A 16700-nucleotide genomic window follows, 5' to 3' on the forward strand; every position below is an offset into this window, starting at 1 on the left:
TCCCTCTCCTGTTGATAAGCTGTCACAATGCAGTAGTGCATGATAACTCTGAGAAAAGCTTATTTCCATGATGTGATTATGTGTTACAACTGAGTTTGACACCCACTCTCATTGCAAGGCCTCTAAGACAACACAATATCTGTTTTTATCTGGGAGGTTTTCCAGCCTTCTTGTCACCATTTATAGCAGGAGAGTAATTGGCCAGGCTTACTGCTTTCCTCCGTGTTGTTTTAAGGCATTAGTCATAGAAGCATCAAATCCTAATGCTTAAAAATGGAAAGAAAAAACTCATTAGGTCATTTAGTCCATTTCCTCAGGGCCAATACAAGACCATTTCATGGCAATCTGTACAGTCAGGATATAAACAATCCCAGTAAAGGGCATCCCACCTTTTTCCTGGGAAGGCCACTCCACGGTTTAGCAGATGTCATTCTAAGGATGTTTTTCCTGACATTCAGTCTGTATTTCTTTCCATTCCTCCTAGTTGCAACTCTTTGTTTTGCAGTCATTCATTCTTAATTACCATTACTTAATGACTGATTTATAGCCAATCATATACTTAGCTTTAGCTGGTCTTCAAAAGCCCATTAAAGGCAGGAAACACTGACAACAAACACCTACGTTCTTCCTTCCCCAAAATATTTTTTTTTAGTGTTTCTGTTGTGCTATCATTTGTTGCTAATAAATAAGCCATGCTGAAGGGTATCTGGTTTGGTATATACACAGCACCAGCAGAATTAAAAAAAATTCAGGATGTTTGTTCTATGAAATTACATCTTATTCTTTAAAGTTTGGTTTAGAAAATTATACAGGATTGCAAGCAAGCTTAGATGTGCAGAACTCCAGGTGCACAGGAAGTGGAGAAAGCTCACATGCACCAACTGTAAAGGCTGGTATCTTGACATAACAGATACCACTTCCTTAGGATCATCTTAGGGAAAAAGAGAAAACAAAACTGGAAGAGTTTCTGAAGCAGAAGCCAACTCACTTAAGTAAAAGAACAGGAAGGGAAGCAAGAAGGGAAATTCAGGTAATTTAGAGATAAAAAAAGAGAGTAGTATTGTACTTTTGAGGACTGTTCTTGCTATCATGAAATGTTCATTGGTGTTTATAAGGTTAATTATTCTAAATACATTCTTACATGTGTATGTACAATTGTCCAAGTCCAAACCACAATCCTATTCTGCTGACATTTATGTTTTGTATTTTGTTTGAAAACAATCAGAATATCTCTAATTGAAGCAGAACAGTGTTTACCAGATGCACTTGCTACACCAGTACTACAATAAGACTGTTATAAGACAGTTTAAAAAGGACTCTAAATAATACTCACTGTAAGACAAACATCGACAGTCTGTAGTCTAATTCATGCAAGGGATTTAAGACAAAAGTCTCCCACCATGAGACTGACAAAGGTATAGATAGATAGATAGATAGACAGATAGATAGATATTGGGGTTTGCAGTTTGTGAAGTCCTATGTACATAAAAATGGTTGCGACAAGAGCAAAAAAAATCACCAGTCCTTCACTTCTGCAAAAATAGCAGTGCTGCTATCCTTGCTGTTAAAGAAAACTGAAGAAGAATAACAAACCCTACAAGGCAGAGTATATTCAAAAAGAGACAAACAGATGTACCTTGTCTCTGCAGACAGAAAAAATACAAAGAAAAAACTCAAACAAAACATGAAAACCAAACCAAAGACACATACTCTGCTTAGGGTTTATTGCCTTTTCCTCATTAATTCTAAGTCTTTGTGTTTCTCCCTGATAATCTTGCACCTTGTCAAGGTTCAGTTTGGAGTAATGAACCCTTCTACAGTAGAAAACATACCGAGGTCTACTTAAAGTCTTGGCAGTGAAAACAGAAATTCAAGATCAGACCCACGTTACTTCAGACAATGTTCACACATGGGTGACACCGGCTGAAGACCAGCAGGAAACAGACTGCAAAGCAGACAACTGCCAACAATGGCTCAGAAATAAATGGTGTGGTACAAGATCCAGCACAGAGGTCAGAATTTACAATACGGCTGTTCAAATGTATGAAGAATGTCATGTATCAATCATATCTAGAAATTAAGCAAACAAAACCTCAAAAACTGTTTCTGTTTTATAATACGTTAATATCCACAGGAAAGCACAACATCCACACGCAGAGCAATGTCATCAATTGTCAAAATTTTGCAACAAAGAGCCATAAAATCCTTCTCAAATGTTGTAGAGATGGTGGAAAGATATAACACATACAGCCAGAAAGGACCAGAATTTTTTAAAATTAACTTTACCAGAATATAACAAGCACTACCACATAAAGGAAACACAACATTACCTTAGTGTACAAGAGATTCTTGATCCACATATGAGAAAGAAAAGCCATTGTAATGAAAACATTTTATTTTTCACATATATTTCACATACAACCTGTTGTTCTTAGAACTGTTAAAGGATACCAACGTCACTTAGCTTAAGGGTATGGAAAACTACTGATGTTCATGAAGCATTCTGCAATCCTTTGATAAAAAGCACAGCATAAATCAATTATAATACTGTGTGCATCGTAACCAGCACGTATAAATACATACCTGGGACCTGTTTAGATTCTCTCATTTCTTTTATATCTTTAATATAGAGTCTTGCAAATGCAGAAAATACAGGATCCATCCCCCAGTGTAGAGAAGGTGTCTCTTCCTCATACTTCTTGGACTCAGAATGCATTCAAAACCTGTGAACACAGAAGGACTTGTAATTGTTTTCCACAGGTAAAGAGCTGTTCACATATCTTCCAACTAAATAAAAAACAGCTCATGAATTTACACACAATAGCACATCAGAGCTGATGATGAGACACAGGAGTTTATCTAATACATGATATTTATTTATCAATATTTCATGTGTCACCACATGAAGTATTCAAACTATCAATACTCATGATTTGTTTGAAATACTGAGAATCAACACCAACAACATTTTCCCCAGTTCCTTCAAATGAAACAGAATTTCAGGGATTTTTCCCCTATGAATCCACAGACAGAGAAGAACCAAAGACAACACTTATTTAAAAGAGCAGGATTGTGGGATACTAATGGGTTACTTCCTCTACATGTGATTATTATTCCCCCCATCATTCTCTTTTCCTCCCATAACATATTCTTCTCATTGTTCATCCTGTGCTTTATTGTGGAGGTGGGGGAGGATGACCTTATATAAAACAAAAGCGGGCGATCCTTTTTTATTTTGGACACATAGTCTCCATTAACTTTGAAATTGTTATTTTCCCCTTTTACCTCTTCAGATTTTTCTGTTTAATGGCTGCTATCTTCTGCCATTACCAGATCCAACTCTCTGCTTATCATTGTGCTGATGTCAAAAGCCCAGCAATTAATTCAGAAAGGGTCCTCACGAAGACTGGGAAGCTGAAAATACTTTCTATTAGCTCCTCCTGTATGGATAGCTAAATTGTTCCACTAAAGCTCTCCAGGTCACTCTTGAATGGGTGTCAGACCCTTTCAGCTCTTGGGCAAAGTTTACAAGTGGACTCATTTTGAATAGTGTGTAACAGGGATGAGATTTGGCAGCTATATTCTCCTGAGAGGGAGCAGCTCCCAATTATAGGTGGCCAGTGATCTGTGCAGTCTGCAGGAGACACATCTGGCTACTGATGTAGAGGCAACATGCCATGAATATCACAGTAGCATCTTGCTTCTTTGAGAAACTGAAGAGCTTGATTCTGCATAATTTCTCTTTTAATGCTTAAACTTCAATTTGAGGGAAAAAAACCCCCAGCGTAGCACATGGCAGAGTGTTGCTGACATCTACTCTATAGCATGTAAAGAACTGCAGATGACAATTAGATTCCTTTCCAACTTTTATTTTATTTAAATAACAAAAGGTTAGTGTTATTTTGACCCTCCTTAGACTGGTCATTAAATTTATGAGATGTTGAAAATAATTGATTTAGTCAGTTCCACCAGTCACTTCACCACTGAGGAACAAACTAAGCAGTTTTATTTACACGTGGATCTATATCTCTATCCCCACTACAAACAGCTCTTCCCAACCTTTCCGTTTTGCACCTGCAAGGAACACTCAGAAACAACTCACCATCCTTTTTTTACTCAAGTCTCTCCACAAAGCATCTTTTTTCTGCTGCTGAATTGCAGACACTGCTCAACAGAAATTTATAAACTAAGCTGTTAAGTGTATGATCTTAACACAAGCTGCTATTCTTCCATATGGCAGTTCTTTGGTTACTTGCTACAGACTATGTCAAATTTAGACCATAAAGTTTCCCAAGCAAACAAATGGTTTCAACCTGTATTCTTCTTAGCATGATCATTGTCTTAACAAAATTAGTCTCCTCATCTCTCTCTTTTTGTTTGCTGTCTCTAGTACAAAGCAATATTCCTTTCTGCACCATGCCCCCCAGTTTACTCTGCATGGTTGCAAAGCCTGTCACAGCTCAGCACTCATTTTTTCTCCTAGACAGACATCAGACTGAGTTAACATGCCAAAGAGAGACAATCAGGTAACAAGTCTGTCTAACCTTTTCTATTTTGGGTAGGCAGCAACTCACTGGGGCAAAAAGCAGAAGTCACACCTGCACATGTGTGTGTCTGAGGGGAAAGCAATGAAGCAACTCCACTGGATATTAAAAATATCTGCGTTTTGGTATTTCAGTAAACAGTTGTCAAGCCTGAAATGCCCAAATGTTAACAGATCAAGTTCAAAAAATGCTTTTAGCTTAAATGGAGCATCTCCATAACTTTTTTTTATAGCTTCCCTTTTCTGAAGGCAGAAGGATTTCTGGAGCAAAAGCTCTTTCTATCTCAGAAACTACTGAGAGTTAAATCTCAAGTTGTGGAGATTGCTTCTCACTCCTAGGCCAGGTTACAGCTCTTCACAGGAGACATTTACACCCATCACATCTGTCTTCATGTACAGACCATTCTGCTTAGTTCAAGTCTGCCACAGACACACAAAGTTTTATCTTACAGATCTGGAAAAGATTCCTTGACAAAAAGTAAATCATGCCCCCAGCACTATGAAGGCAACACAAGATTCCTTGAAGTCCACAGGACAAATCTGGTGAAGTCCTAAGTTACAGACATTCCATCCACACCAGGCTGGGACAGTGAGACCTTATTCCAGCCACCCACTCACCTTCAGCAATGTCTGACAGGCACATGAAGTGTGCTTTGCAGGGCAGTCTCCTCTGGCCTTTTCATGGCCCCAACAGCCCTCCCAACCCAAACCCAAGACTATTCTTTCTTCTCTCCCAAGCAGCCACTTGGTAGCTACATTTGCACAGTGACCTATTTAAAGCCAAAGCTTGTGGTCAGTTGGAAGGAAAAGCTATTTACTGCCTCCTGGATGTACTGCTTGCCTCCACACTCTCCTATTACCAGTCTATTCTTCTTGGCAGTTGTCTGTTTGCTCCTATAGCAAAGGAAGATATTAACCATCTCCAGTATCTATTGTTCAGTGAGTCCAAGCTTGTTTCAGGCAGATGGAGAGTATTAGAAAACATAATTCCTCCAAGGCAGACAGAATTCTTCCAATCAGTTTATCCTTTGCTACATAACAGTATCTCCCCGTAACTTTTTCTTAAGTTGGCACAGGAAGCCTCTCCATCCCAGGCAGAATGCGCCAGGGGTTAATTAATGAGTCATCCTGGCAAAAGCAGAACTTTCCATTATGCTGGAAGCATTTTCAGCTCTTAACTGGTACCATTGGTGATATGCTATCAGCAAGGAAGATAAGAGCTGCCTGTTCAATGAAGATCCAAAGGGCAAATAGCCTGCATTGTGGAGATGCACAGCATTATAATCAGTGAGAGCACAGACAGTAAACAATAGACAATTCTGAACAGATACTGTAAGTACAAGTGTTTAAGGATCAAACTGGCTTTTGCTGTAAGATGGTGATCATGCTTAGCAATAAAAACAGAGTCCTAGCAAAAGGTCATCCTTTTCTGCATTTTGTTTTAAATGCAGTGTAATGATTTCAGGGTTGCTGTAGTGTAAGGAATTCAATCCTGCTATAGGAAAAAAAGGGCAAGAGAAGCATCTGGTCCACAGGTTTATTAGACAGAAGATATCTGTATTCTATTTTTAACTACAAAGAGAGGATATAAAGCCATAATCAAAACCGAAAATAGAATTAAGTTCTTCTTGGGAAAATAACTCTGTTTCAAGGGCAAAAATCTAAAGTTCACATAGTAGATATCTAAATACGAATAAGCAATAAACCTCAATTTGAGATTATTCTAACCTATTAAAATAAGGCTGTCTCTTTCACCTACTGCTTTCAGTGTTAGCCTTCCTGACTGTACTGAGAAGCAAACCAATTCCATAATCCTCAGAGTTATCTTGTGAGCTCAGCAAGGTATTATCCTAAAAAGGAAAGAAGGGAAACCAAGGAAAATTGGCACCCTTCCCAACAATGCCACCACCCAAAACCAAACCCATTTGCTTTCTTCTGTTCCAAGCAGCCTACCTGGTAGCCTTGTCAGAATAGCTTCCTAATTAACACCCAAGTGAGTGAGTTATTCAACAGAATCAGCCCTGGCCAATAAATTTCTTTGCTCATACTCTGTCCACCACATACTTTTTTCAAAGAAGGTAAATGGTATTCTTCCAATCTCAGTGAAATGGAAACCTCAAAGAGGAGTATCTGTTTTAATGTTTCTTGTATTTTTTTGTCTCCAAATTTGACTACCAACTAAAGCTCTGGGAGAAAATTGCCCTAGTTTAATCATTTGGAGCCAAGAAAAGGTGTCTTGCCAGCAGTTGTCTGCAACTTCTCTGCAACTGCTGGCAGACTGCTGCAGAGATTTTTTCTCAAGTTAACTATGAATCAAAACCAAGGATTTATGCATTAGTACAGGTGGCTTAAACATCCTATCAGTCCTTCGCTCTTCTCCAAAGACTGCCACTAGTGTACCAGCACTAATGATTTACACAGGAAGCAGCCCTTAAGCTGTTGGAGTTGCCAACCCAGTGCATTAAAACAACTTAAAGTCACCACTGGTTTACTTACATAAATTAGGCTACAAACTGTGGCTGTCAAAGAACTGCTTCATAGGTCAGCCATCCCTGCCACAGAGAAAGCAACTTGTAGAAAGAGGAGCAGAGTCGACAGCTGGGTTTTGTAACACCCTCTGTCATCTGAATTGAAATCATCTGTGTCTGAGTCAACACCCTATGTGACAAATGAGTATTATTCAACTCTTCACCATCAGCAGAGGCAATTCCAGCATGATACAGTCAAAACCACCATATTTCAATAAATGTTTTTAATTACCCACAGCCACATACAACATTTTAAATTAAAAACAAATAAACCCACTATATTATTATACAAGTAGATCTTACTGAGCCGGGAAGTAAAGCCTTTGGTTACAGTTAATACAGAACCAAGAATCTAAAAATGAAACTCATCCATAGATTTTTAAAAAATACATAATTAAAAGAAAGTTTCCAACACTAGTAACAAGATGAAAACCACCACTGAGATCAAAACACATTACTCAAAGACAAAAATAAGGCTCCTGGAAAAATGAGTATTGATATCAACACCTAGGTAACAACAAGATAAGGTCATTTTGGATCCAGTTTTTACATGGTTAATCTATTAAAAATCAAGGTAGTGTAAGGTCTTTCAATCATTCCTAATAAACTACGTTCTGCTCATGTTAAATCCTGTAAGTTTTGATGCTACATGCTGCATATCCTGTAGGTTTTATATACACGGCAAGTACAATTTGATTTTAAAAACATGGTTTCAAAATAAAATTAAGAAATATAGAACTCCTCTGAAGTTCCAGAAGTTTAGCAATTCTTAAAATGTTACTTGTACAAGGATTTAATGTTTGTCTATGATCTTCAGGTAACACATTTACCAAAAAGAAAGAATTATAGATTTCTTTTTTCTTAAAGATACTCCTTGAAATTTTAAAAATAATATGTCTTTTAACTACATTATATTACAATACACTTCCCTGGCAATGGTAGTGCAAGGCAAAGGGCCCAACAACACAACCTTTAGCCAGTAGGAAGTCTATCAACAACACAGAAAGGCATTGCCCACATGCCCATAACAATCAGGATACAGATAGGAGCAAGAAAGCCTTGTTTTATCAATAAACTGACACCACTGTTGTGTAACAGCCTTCCAGTGGAGTTATTGTCTCCACGTCATAACCTGTAACGTGGTTCCCTCTCTCTGTTTTTTCCTTTCCACAGCACTGCCTACAAAACCTTCTGGACCTGCACATGTGGCTACAGGAGACCAGACAGACTGGCTCCTCCAACATCCACAATCTTGGAAGGAAGGGAGACAAATCTTGCAGTTCCAGATTGCCTTCTTTGGCATTGAAACTTGGTTCATATGCAAGTTAAACCTTGTAATGAGCACTCTATTTTCCAAAAGCATGATTCTGGAAAACTAACAAGGAAGCGTGCAACAAAATAAACAGTAAAAGTAGCTCTCTCTGATCCTTGTCCTGTGCATTTGTAACAAGATCATTTCCTATGAAACGGAAATCAGCAAATCACTCAGCAGACCAGTAAAATCACTCTATATGTGTATTTCTCATGATCACCTGTAAGCTTACCAGAAATAAGGTATTCAGAAAGCTTCACTTACTTCACTTACTTATTCACTTCACTTATTTGTATTTTAAAGCTATTGGATAATCACACTGGAGTGCCTCCTTCAACTAATTCCCTAACCTATCTCAAGTAAGGGCAGAAGGAAGCCTATGAAGATGATTAACTCTCTCTGAAAGCTCTTAATCACCCACAGTGCTGCAAGAACGAGCTGAGCTGCTGGAAAGACATTCTTTCCCTGGGAGAGAAGGTTCTCAGTTATTAGTGATAAATAAAAACAAACAAAACTAAAAATAAATTACTTCTTATAAACAGTAAATTTCTTGCCTGGAAAAGAGTGGTATGGAAGCTTCAATAGCAAGAGGATTCCAAACAGTTTTTTAGAAGAGGAATTTTTTTTTTATAGGTATGTATAATAGGGAAGTGATCCTGCCCCTCTACTCAGCCCTAGTGAGGCCTCATCTGGAGTGCTGTGTCCAGCTCTGGGCTACTCAGTAGAAGAGAGACACAGAGCTCCTGGAGAGGGTCCAGCAGAGAGCTAAGAAGGTGATTAGGGGTCTGCAGCATCTTTCTTATGAGGAAAGGCTGAGGGAGCTGGGCCTGTTCAGCCTGGAGAAGAGACAACTGAGAGGGGACCTCATCAATATCTATGAGCATCTGAAGGGAGGGTGTCAAGAGGATGGACTGAGCTCTGCTCAGTGGTGCCAAGCAATAGGACAAGAGGCAAAGGGCACAAACTGATGCAGAGGAGGTTCCACCTGAACATGAGGAAGAACTTCTTTACTGTGCAAATCACTGAGCACAGGTTGCCCAGAGAGGTTGTGGAGTTTCCCTCACTGGAGATATTCCACAACCATCTGGACACAATCCTGTGTAATGGATTGTGCTCTAGAGGACCCTGCTTGTGTAGAAGGTTGGACCTTTCCAACCTTACCCATTCTGTGATTCTGTAATTTACTGGTACAACATAAAGGAATATTAACTCCTTCAAGGGAACTAACAGAGAAAAGAGAATAAAACCTAAATCATCCAGGCTTAAGGCAACACAGTGAGCTTTCTTACTTTGTTAAAGCAGTGTTACATAATGTTACATTTAATGTCACTTCCTGAATGAACATTTTCAAATTTCAGAAATTTCGGTAGAAGTGGCAAACATTGTTTAATAGCTTTCTGAAGCTACTGGGCTTGTGAACTCCATGGCAAAGTTGACTCAGTTTTTAGAGGCAAGTGTTCCATTTCCCTCCCCGTCCTTTAAATTGGTTTATACATCTGATGTAAAGTAGAACAGCCTCTGGAATAAGTCAGAATTTATACGAACATTCATAGCACAACAGAGCACTTCGTTACAACCAGAGACTTCAAAATAATTAACCTACCGTTTGGTCTAAGCACACAGTTGTGATCTGAAGTTTTCAAAAGATTCCTGGCACATACCAAAGCATTAGATTATGACAAACCCGCTTAATCTTCTGAAATCAATTTGCATTTTTTTTTTGCTATGCAAGTGAACCTTTTAACTCTATCAGAACACTGTGAGACTGTGCTTGAAACATGGTGTCAAACAGCACTATTGTTGGTATATACAAAGTAATTAGAATTAGAATAATTTTGAAATCTCAAATGAAACTAGGACCGTCGTACATTTTGTAAGCATAACTAGAGACTGAGATTTCTCATTTGGATCCCTTGTGGAAGACTGAGACATAACAGTTACTCCTCTTAGAAAGATTAATACAATTAGCTTGACACTGATCTCTGATTCTAGACCAGCTACATTTGTTCTTTGGGTTTTTATGGCATTGCACAAATTTTTTTTCCCACCTCCAAATAAAGGTTCGTAATGCTTCCTGTCTGAAGGCTGTTCTTGTAGAAAAATGTTTAGACATCCCAAAAGTCAAATCTGTGCAAAATGAATGATAGCAAGGAAAAAACAAAGCAAAAAAAAAGGCATTGAAACTATATATTATTACAGTACTCTCTCTTTTACTTGGGGAAGTTTGAACTATCATCCCACATAAAAACAAAGCTTTCTAATGCTCCTCACACAGGTCCTCTGAGCCAACATCTAGGAAAAGTATCAAAAGGGTGGGGGTTTTGTATCAAAAATGGTACAATACCCAGGCTGCTACTCTCTGAATTTCTTTTGCAACTGTGCCTTCTTTCTGAGGATTACTTGAAATCAAGCACAGGATTTCTTAGTCACACCCAGGTTGTTTTGACCTGGGCTCTAAACCAAAAATTCTAGAAATGCCAAAGGTGTATAGACATTTCTTATTCTTTAAGGCAAATTGTTCTGCACAGTCCTTTACATAGCATGTGAATAATCTGAAGAGTAGGTTCTTCTCAGCTAAGGAAAGCTGGCTCACAATCCCTTATCTTCAGCTGCTAAACTATTAGGACCTACTAAAAATCCAGAGATTGTCCTTTACTAACTTTAGGGTCAGCAATTTTTGTACTTCTCTGAGGATGTTCTGAAATAATGAATATCTTACCAGTGCTCTCTCTGAGGTCTGTCCAAATCTCATCACTGAGAGGTGGGATAGGACTGATACAGAACAATCCAAAACTGCTCAGGAATACCTGTCCTGCAACATGAGTGTCTCCTCAGTAGCTTTTCTCCTTAATGGAGCAGAGGCAGATAGGCTTGTTTGTTAGGAATGAGTTTTGCTCACCTTTAAAAACTTTATCCAAATCCAACCAAAAGGCACTAAATGGACACAACACTACTAAGATTCTTGAGAGAAAATACCTCACTGACAACTGTGGCTCTAAGTTCTTCCATGAATCACTGTCACAGCTAACATGATAAAGTCATTACTATTTCTGACTTCTTGGTATGTAAAAAACCCAACAGCCTTTTATAAACTAATTTCAGTGTCTCCTCAACTGCATTTGAATTTGAATAGATGCTACTCCCTACCTCATACTGAAACTAAGTCACTCCTGTATACTGTATCCAGAAAAATACATTATAGCTCAGTCAGAAGCCACAGAAATTATTTTTCATATAGGTAATTTTATTTCCTGCTACAATTCAGTCCACTTAATGTAACGGGCTTTCTTGGCTTAATCCATAAATTTCACATGGTGTTCTATAAAACATAATTTTGTGGATTAGCTATTGAAGGTCCCTTCTGTCAAAAAAATAAACATTTCAGGGCAATTGAGACAAAAAGTGCATCACACCACAATGCTCCATTTTGTCATAAGCAAGTGTTAGTGCCCAAAGTTTGCACATACTATTGTTGAACACACAATAGCTGCTGTTTGCCTTAACAATTGACATATTATTACATCTCCACTCACTGCTACTGTACCAAGATGAGATCCTACATAAAACCAAAGTCTACTTTACAACACATATTCAACTATTCTTTTGACTCAAAAATGAGAATCGTACAATAGCGTAATAAAATCTAGGTAAAAAGAGAAGAACACTGCACACACAAAAACTTATAAACATGGTTGTGATATAAAAATAACATTACTCAATGAAAAACCATGCTTTTTTTCCAGTAAAATCCCTTAATATTTTAAAGTCTAGCTTTGCATTAATAAACAGTTGGTATCTCACATTCTATATATTAATTCCCCTTTTTGCTAGTAGACACATCTCCAGTATTATACCACTACAGTGTCTCTCTTTGGGATATTACTAAAGAATCAATAGTCTTTAGTGCTATCTTTTGTCCTTTATTGTGTGCTGGGGGGGGGAAATGTTCCTTGTTTTCAGTATGGTATATTTTTAACAGTAGTTGTAGAAGGCATAATAAACTTCCTTCTTACGCTCACCACATAACCAGGACTGGGTTTGCTGGCTGGCTGGCCAGCCATACTAAAAAACAGATTAAAAAATAAGTCACTTTCATATTACAGGACAAGTTATTTGGTCCCAAGATTACAGAGCCGATCAAGATCACAAGAGAACACAAAGTCCCTTCTGGAAAAAAAAAGCTCCTGGGAAACAGAGGAAGAAATTCAGGATTTGCAGAAAGAAAAGCAGCAATACATGTGGGTTTTTTGTTCAGACATTTTTTGTGCCAGTATTGACTGAGAGCAATACTGAGATGCAAAGCTATCTTTATCCCTTAATAAATTTCTAATCCTAGCTGCTATGTGAACTAATGCAAATTTGAAAGCCACAAACAAAAAGAGCAAATCAGCTCGTGACTGCTGTGCAAGAGGAAAAGGTCTAATTACCATCTGGAGGAAAGACAAACATGGTGAAGCATTTGGAATACATGCTTTCATGTGACTTAACTAAAGCTTCTAATATCCATCAGATGGAGGGGGCTCTGCAAGTTTGAAATACTTTGCCTCGTGTTCATGTACCGTTTTGATCAAATAATTTTTTTTTAATTAAATATGATCTCAAATGCTTTAAATGGTTAGAAAGAATACAGCATTATAACAAAGAGTAGTAGTATTTTAAAGGATATTATTTTAAAAGAAATGAGTATTCTAGATAGACTTACTCCTGCGTGGTTCTATGGAAGATTGTTGCAGTCATCACAACACTGAGAGGACTTTTATTACACTAACCACTGTATTAAAAAAATGCAACTATCCACCAGTGCAGCTCAGTATTTTACTATTAACTGAAAATTCCTATAAAGGAGTTTTTAAAATAAGTACAACCTAAAAAGAGTCCAACCTTCCTGAAAAATTTTACATGAGGATGTGAAATCTTTAGTTGCATTAGTCAGGTAATCAATGAAGAGAATCAGCTGTGTTAGTTTCGAGTAGTTGACACCTTCCATAGAATCTGAGGTTTGCTTCTCACTCCCCTCCAATGACATATGACTGTTCCTGAATATCAGTCTTGAAGGTCATTTTCTTGTAGATCAACTAGAAGCAACACAAAAAAACATATTTCTTTTTGCAATAAGTTCAAAGAAGTTAACACGTTAAAGCTTGGATGCCTTTGACCCACTATGTTTCCAAGAAATATTCTTGTACTATTTGTTGAAATATCTGATCCTTATTCAAGATTTCAATATTTATATTATTGCTTTTTCTTCTGCCATTTAATTTAAGATAAAGCTTATTCAATAAAACATCACGGGTTTACTTGGAAACATCCAGGTAATTTGGCAACTTTTATATTTGTTCTGTCATCATTCCCAGAGGTGTTGCCTGACATGAAGAGAAATGCACTCTAAGAGTTCTGTTGGCAGTGGTATCTCCATAGGTAGGAAGAACTCTCATTACACATTTCTAGGACAACTCACCTCACACAGTTAAATACTGTGATGAAGATAAGGATCTAAAGTACATACATACATACATAGGGGAAAGGTGAACTGCCCTCTGAAGTTACATTTCCCCACTGACTACTGAAAAAGCAGGGCCAATTTAGAATAAACATACAGATTTTTCTGAAGCCAAAATTAGATCAATCCTATTCCTAAACACTTTAACACTTTTTTTTTTTTTTTTTTTTTTTTTTTACTGCAAACATCAAGTAATACCCTTACACATTGAATCTTCCAAATGCCACGTGTTTCTATGGTAATTCTTAGATTAACTGGTCCCCCAGTAATGCATTAAAAACAAGAAAAAGTGATCATTCCCCTGTACTGTTGAGGCCACGCCTCGAGTGCTGTGTTCAGTTTTGGGCACCTCACTCCAAGGATACTGAGGTGCTGGAGCAAGCCCAGAGAAGCACAATGGAGCAGGTGAAGGGTCTGGACAACAAGTCGTACACAGAGTGGCTGAGGGAGTTGAGGGTGTTTATTCTGGAGAAGAGGAGGCTCGAGGGAGGCCTTAACACTCTCTACAACTACCTGAAAGGAGGTTGTAGAGAGGTGAGGGTTGGCCTTTTCTCATGGACAAGAGGACACAGTCTTAAGCTGCACCAGGGGAGGTTCAAGTTGGACATCATGAAGAATTTTTCCCCTGAAGGGGGGTTTAAGCCTTGGAACAGGCTGCCCAGGGAGGTCGCAGAGTCACCATCCATGGAGGTGTTCAAGAAATGACTGACTGTGGCACTTAGAGTGGTATGGTTTAATTGACATGGTGGGTGTTCGGTCCAAGGTTGGATTCTGTGATCCCAAAAGTCTTTTCTAACCTTAATGATTCTATACACAACAGTCTCCCCTCTCGAGGCTTCTAGAAAATGGATAACAAGTTGATGCTCCTCAAAGGAAAACCCATAGCCAGAGGCCAACCTCTTACATCACAGAGAAATAAAAATCTCTTTCGGCCCTCTTTTGTATTTCCTTCTTCACCTTGTCATGAACATGGTTTATTAATTGGTGATACTACTAGCTCCTCTATACTTACCACCATAAATTAGGGCATCAGGACAAAGGAGTCAGGTATGAAACAGAAAGTGCAGAGGGGTCACAGAAAAAAGACAAAAAGTCAAAAATTTGCCATGTACCTAAAGAGGGTGGAAATATCATAGAGGGAAGAAAAATAGTATCTTTAAGGTTAATGTACAAGGTTGAAAGCGACTGAAAACACCGGTATTTAAAATCCACTGAACTGAGGAGCTCCTATGAGAAACCAACACATTCAGAATATGGAAAGAAAAAATGACTCATCATGAATGAGAGAAGGGAGATAAAGGTCAGGTATGGGAGAGTCACCAAAACTTTCTCATAAAGCCAGAAGGAATGAGGAAAGTTCCTAATGCTGTGGTGGTACAAGGCAAAGCATCAGACCTTAATTCCATAAAATCCTGAAATCCCAGGAAAAGGAAGTCAGATTCAGAGGGAAGCAAGGCAGCATCTGGAAATAACTTCAGATACAGAGTCTGCATACATAGGGTCTTGGCAAAACCAAGTATGCAAAAAGGAGGTTAAAAAGGAAGGTAGTGGGTTAACTATAGGGATCTAGAAGTTGCGGTGGTGCTTAGAACTGAAATGATCCAATACAGCACAGATTTTAACTCTGGGAACAGATCAGAAGAGAAACGGTAGAGCCTACGAGAAAATGCCACCACATAACTGGAAAACACCAATAAAAACACTACATACATCAATTAAAGAAAACAGAAAGGCCAGTGTTGAGTGCCAAAGGTGACAGACAGATTAAGACGGATAAAATAAGAATTACACTTCAGATTTAACCACGAACAAGCCACCTGTGACCTTACAGCAGTTCAATGAACTCAATCATCAGAAAGAAGGCTGGAGATCAGTGAAAGCACAGATGGACAGAAAGTCAAGACAATACAAAAATATATCATTAAATATTCTGAAAGAACTGAAGACAGGATTGCAGGCCTGCAGTGAAAGGGCAATATATGCTGTGAAGAACACGTTTCAAATTAAACTTCTGAAGAGTTTACTTTCAATTAAGAGAAACTGGAACAGTTTAAATGAAACAGAAGTGGAACTTAAACAGGGAGTTAGGAACAGTGGCAAGTGTGGTTGAGGCAATGGAAAGGATGGTGATATTAAACAGCAGAAAGTATAAAGGAGACCTCTAAATCACAAAGAGATGAAAAAGATTGCCATAAAGTGCTACAGCTATTCTTAAGCCAATATATTTGATGCACAACTAAGATAGTTCTTTAACATCTTCACTTTAACATCTTCCTGTGATATTTAAAGGAAACACTGAATTTCCAAAAAGCATTGCTTTAAATTCCTGAAGGAGAAATGTTAATATAACTCACTTTTACCTTTTTATCCTTACCATCTGGAAACATTTACAGTTGCTAAAAACTCCTGCTATCAGGAACAAAAAAACCACACACACAAAAACCCAGGCTTCATACAGCCTCTTCCATACCAGGAAGTCAAAGCAAATTGGGAAGGATTTGCTACTAGCACTTAACCTTCACCTTACAGAGTTTATTTTTAGGATTGAGTGGCAAGCTGTAACTCCAGAATGAAAGAATAAGGGAAAAAATCAGACTGAGCCACAGTTCTCTGTTTCAGATATACTGGTTTTATTCTGAATTGTTAAAGTGTAAGCAAAAAAAAAAAAGAAAAAGTTAAAAGCAAAACTTTATCACTCCTTTCTTGTGCCAGCCCTTAATCTTATATTTTTAATGTTATATGAATTAAAAGCTCCCTGGAACAGGAAGACTTTATAAAAGTCTAAAGCAACACATTTGCAGTCCCTACTAACATCTA

General features: G+C 38.0%; 1 protein-coding gene across 6 annotated transcripts in view; it reads right to left on the bottom strand.

Moving 5' to 3' along the window:
• STN1 (STN1, CST complex subunit) overlaps nt 1-16700 on the bottom strand; it is a 43654-nt gene that overhangs the window by 24287 nt on the left and 2667 nt on the right. For 3 of the 6 annotated variants that reach the window (XM_027648270.1, XM_027648271.1, XM_027648276.1), the window contains exon 2: nt 2584-2723. In XM_027648270.1, coding sequence (XP_027504071.1) covers nt 2584-2716 — 133 coding nt within the window. In that variant the 5' untranslated portion in view covers nt 2717-2723. Of the gene's footprint in view, nt 1-2583; nt 2724-3285; nt 3305-7039; nt 7079-10431; nt 10486-16700 lie in introns of those variants that run through there. The other 3 variants (XM_027648273.1, XM_027648272.1, XM_027648275.1) reach the window with 3 other exon arrangements.

This window comes from Corapipo altera, unplaced genomic scaffold (genome assembly GCF_003945725.1).
Source record: "Corapipo altera isolate COAL_440 unplaced genomic scaffold, ASM394572v1 56, whole genome shotgun sequence".
NCBI lineage: Eukaryota > Metazoa > Chordata > Aves > Passeriformes > Pipridae > Corapipo > Corapipo altera.